The 4,488-nt window shown below is 32.1% G+C and overlaps 2 protein-coding genes across 3 annotated transcripts in view; both read left to right on the forward strand.

Moving 5' to 3' along the window:
* The window catches only part of LOC111495965 (cell number regulator 2-like), a 4,796-nt gene extending 4,281 nt beyond the window's left edge, over positions 1–515 (forward strand). Inside the window, exon 4 of one of the 2 annotated variants that reach the window (XM_023146279.1) lies at positions 242–481. In XM_023146279.1, coding sequence (XP_023002047.1) covers positions 242–318 — 77 coding nt within the window. In that variant the 3' untranslated portion in view covers positions 319–481. Of the gene's footprint in view, positions 1–241 lie in introns of both variants that reach the window. The other variant, XM_023146365.1, reaches the window with a different exon arrangement.
* Positions 516–3,275: 2,760 nt separating this feature from the next.
* The window catches only part of LOC111495886 (cell number regulator 2-like), a 1,640-nt gene continuing 427 nt past the window's right edge, over positions 3,276–4,488 (forward strand). The window contains exons 1-4 of the mRNA XM_023146083.1: positions 3,276–3,422; positions 3,571–3,642; positions 3,893–4,105; positions 4,371–4,453. Of these exons, the coding sequence (XP_023001851.1) occupies positions 3,338–3,422; positions 3,571–3,642; positions 3,893–4,105; positions 4,371–4,447 (447 nt within the window). The 5' untranslated portion in view covers positions 3,276–3,337 and the 3' untranslated portion in view covers positions 4,448–4,453. The remainder of the gene's footprint in view (positions 3,423–3,570; positions 3,643–3,892; positions 4,106–4,370; positions 4,454–4,488) is intronic.

A 4,488-nucleotide genomic window follows, 5' to 3' on the forward strand; every position in this document is an offset into this window, starting at 1 on the left:
TTTTTTTTTTTTTTTTTTTTTTTTTTTTTACTTTTTATAATTAAAGTATATTTTTTAAATGTTATTGAAATATTAATTATTTCCCTCTAAAACTAACATATTTTTTTATCCTTTTTAAAAGTTAAAATATTATTTAAACTTTTGAAAGTTATATAATTTTGATAAAATATAAAATTCAAGAGTATTTTTATTACTTTAGCCTATATTTTAAGAAAGCGATGATATTAAACGTCGTGTTCAGGTTGGCAAGGAAACATGCAGAAACAAAATAACGGTATAGAGATCCCACCCATAATCGAAGGACAAATGAAACGTTAAAGCCAAAAAACTTAAAAAGAGTATTATGAAAGGGAAGGAATAAGAGGAATGGTTGTTTCCTCTATGCATTTCTATGTCGAAATCTTTTAATTGAGTTCCTCTTTTATACCGTTTGTTTGTTCAGGTCAAGTTTTAATGTAATATGGATGTCATGGTTTGGATAGAATTTCGAGTTCAATTAAGACCAATTATTCTAATGTTCGAGTTGTTTAGAAACTCTACATCATCTTCAAACTTTTAAATTTTTTAGTTCAATTTCTACCGTGCATGATGATAATAGTTACACAATAAGTCGCAAGTAATCATTAGATTTTTCTCTCTACAAAAACCAAGTTATGAACCTTGATCGAACTCGAACTAATATATAGCGACATTAACCTACTTATCCCCACCTATCGACCCTTGGCAGTGAACAACCTAAACTCACCACTAGCCGATATTGTCCGCTTTGACCCATAACGTATTTTTGTTAGTCTCACGATTTTAAAACATGTATGCTAAAGAGTAAAGAAAGTAAGATCTACCCGTCTTTCAAGATACCTAAAAAGGGAGGGTAAAATATTTCGTAAAACTTATCTGAGCGGGATTAAATATATGATGGGGTTACCCGATATTGTAATTATCGTTGATCAACAAGAAGAATATCGGAATCTTCAAGAATGTATCATGTTGGGAATTCCAACTATTTGTTTAATTGATACAAATTGTGACCCGGATCTCGTAGATATTTCGATTCGAGCGAATGATGATGCTATAGCTTCAATCCGATTAATTCTTAACAAATTAGTATTTGCAATTTCTAAGAGTCGTTCTAGCTCTATAAGAAATTCTTGATTAATAATAAGATAAATCAATTTTTGGGGGAACTCCATAGATTCAGGGAATTGGTTACTATTCCCTCACAAAAGAGATAAAAAAAACTAGGGATATTGTAAGGTAATAAATTGATATAAATAATAGACAACTCAAGACAAGTCGAAAAAAAGACAGTCTAATCAAAATAATTTCCTTTACAGTTCTATTTCTTTAAGAGGGCAATATGAATATTCTATTATGTTCTATCAACAGATTGAAATATCTCTAAAGATTAGTAAGAACTTGAACTTAAATGAATGGAGTCTTCGAAAAGATTAAGAAATTATAGTCCAATTCCAGAAAATCAATAAATTGATGATCAGTTCAAAAAGATCAACCGATCTAAGAACATCAACAAATCAAAATTAGTTGAAAAAAATTAACGAGTGTAAATTAAAAAATAAACATTTCGACCTTCGAATCTAAACCAACGTTTAAGAAAAAGAAATATTATAGTAATATTAATATTTTAAATAGCTTCTAAGATTTAACAAAATTTGTATTAATTTAATAATAATGAATTGGACTCCTTCCTTTCTCTCTCTTGTATTTTCTCTCTCCTTCTCCACCATTCTAGCCGTCCATCGTCGTTGCCATTACTATGATCGAAGGATAAGGAACGTTGAGATCTAGCGAGAGAATCGAAAAGTACAATAATTAAAATATGATTTAAAACTTAAATTTTATAATATAGTTTTTATTATATCAAATTAAAGAATTTGTAACAGCATTAAATCATATTAAAAAAAATTGTATTCGAGCAAATGAAGAAAGTGACAGGGTTGATGTGACATTCAATGAATGCCCACGCCAATCGAGTACAATTTAGCCCATTTTTCAATAGGATGATTGTGACTACTCAACCGACCACTAGCTGTCCACATCTTTTCGTTGGTCGAGAATAAAACGAAACATTTTTATACGGATATAAAAATATTTTCATAATATCTACATTTTGAAATTATAAAATTAATAATAATAGGAAAAAGACAAATATATATATATATACTAGCCGTGAATTGGGACGGTTGGGTTACACATACACTGTTGTCATTATTAATAATTCTCTCATTTTTTTTTTTGTAAGATTCTGCTCCTGTGCTTATGGTAGGCTTGCACTTGTTAACATTTAACATGTGTCCCTTTAAATATATTTATCAAGAGTGTTCCACGTGTTAGACGAACACGACTCCCCACAATGGTATGATATTGTCCACTTTGAGCATAAGCTCTCATGGCTTTGCTTTGGGCTTCCCAAAAGGCCTCAAAGTGGACAATATCATACCATTGTGGGGAGTCGTGTTCGTCTAACATGGTATCATAGCCATGCCCTAAACTTAACCGTGTCAATAGATTGGCAAATCCTTAAATGTCGAACAAAGAACTCTAAAAGGAGTCAAGCCTCCTCGAAGGTACGAAGGCAGTCAAAAATGACTAAGACTCCAAAGGAGTCGAGCCTCGATTAAGGGGAGGCGTGCTTTGTTCGAGGGGAGGTGTTGGATGATGAAAGTCCCACATCGGCTAATTTAGGGAATGATCATGGGTTTATAAGTGAGGAATACTCTCCATTGGTATGAGGCCTTTTGGGAAGCCCAAAGCAAAGCCATGAGAGCTTATGCTCAAAGTGGACAATATCATATCATTGTGGAGAGTCGTGTTCGTCTAACACCACGCTCTCATGTTAGATTTTTTATCTTATCCAAATTTTATGTCTTAGGTTAGAGTTTTTTTTATTTTTATTTATTTTTTCTAGCCGGTCAATAATTCTAAATTTTTTAATATTAAACATGTTTTACTTGGAGCAATTTACTTTCTGAAAAAATTTCTTAAAAAATATAAATAGAAAGAATGGGCGATAGTTTTTAGAGTAAATAACACGAGTATGTATGGATGGAATGCAGATAGTTTCCCAAAGTTTGCATCATATAACATAGGAAAGATAAGGACTTATATGGACCACACATACAAACATTATCCAAAACAACATTATTGATAAAAACCCAACCCAAACAAAACATCAACGTAAACTTTCCAAAATTTTGTCCACTTTAACTTTTTTTAAAATGTGTTCCAAGAACTAAAAATCAATAAATTGGAGGACAGAAGAACTCCACAACCCAGAATTCGAAGGCAAATTTGGTAGGCTTATTTGAAGGAGAAGAAGATGTCCGGCGGTATTCCGGTGAATGCAGGCAACGGAACGCCATGGTCCACCGGCCTCTGTGACTGCTTCGACGACATTGGCTCATGTAAATTCATTCTCCTTCTCCATCTCTATTAATTACCATCATTCTTAACTCTCTCCTCTTTTATGCAATATTTTTTCATTATTAAATATAATAATTGAAAATTTTATATCTCAACCAATTGAATTATATTTATGAATTTAATTTACAGGTTGCTGTACGATTTGGTGTCCATGCGTGCCTTTCGGGAGAGCCGCCGAGATTATTGATGAAGGATCAAGTTGTAAGCTTCGTTACATCCATTTGCTAAACTACGTCTAATATTTAGCCAAACAGATTTTATCAAACTATAAATATGAAAATCAAAATGGGTCTAATATAAAACTCTCATAACTAGTTCGATTTTCATTTCTACCGAACAGATCCGTTCTGTTCGTTTCTCGATTGGGTCCAAAACTAGGGAAACCGAACTGACTATAACCTAGAAGTGGGTCTAATATTAAGTGTTTATATGTTTATGGGTGTGTATGCAGCCTGTTTGGGTCAGGCATCGATTTTCACTGTGATTTCTTGCTTTACGCCCTGCATATGCCTTTATACATGCCATTATCGTTCTCTACTGAGGGCAAAGTATCAGCTTCAACAAACTCCCTGCAACGATTGCTGTGTTCATTTTTGGTGTTTGGGTTGTGCAATGTGTCAAGAGTATCGTGAGCTCAAGAATCGTGGTTTCGACATGCATATTGGTAATCTCAATCTCTTCAACTTTCAAAAGTGTTTCAAATTTTAAGTTAAAAAATACTCTTATTGTTACACGTTACTTCCTCATTTCAAAAATATGCATAAACCTTCTAAAGTAATATTAATATTTAACTTAAAAAAATAAATTTTTTTAGATAACTTTTAACCTTTGTTTTCTATAAATGTTAAGATGTTAATAATATTTTTAAAATTTTATGGGTATTTTTTAAACATGATATTAAAAGCGATAATATTAAACATTGTGCTCAGGTTGGCAAGGGAACGTGCAGAAACAAAACAAGGGATTAGAGATCCCACCCGTGGTCGAAGGACAAATGAAACGTTGAAGCTTGAAAGACAAAAAAAAAAAAAAAAAAAAAAAAAAAAA

The sequence above is a fragment of the Cucurbita maxima genome, unplaced genomic scaffold, assembly GCF_002738345.1.
Source record: "Cucurbita maxima cultivar Rimu unplaced genomic scaffold, Cmax_1.0 Cma_Scf00001, whole genome shotgun sequence".
Lineage (NCBI taxonomy): Eukaryota > Viridiplantae > Streptophyta > Magnoliopsida > Cucurbitales > Cucurbitaceae > Cucurbita > Cucurbita maxima.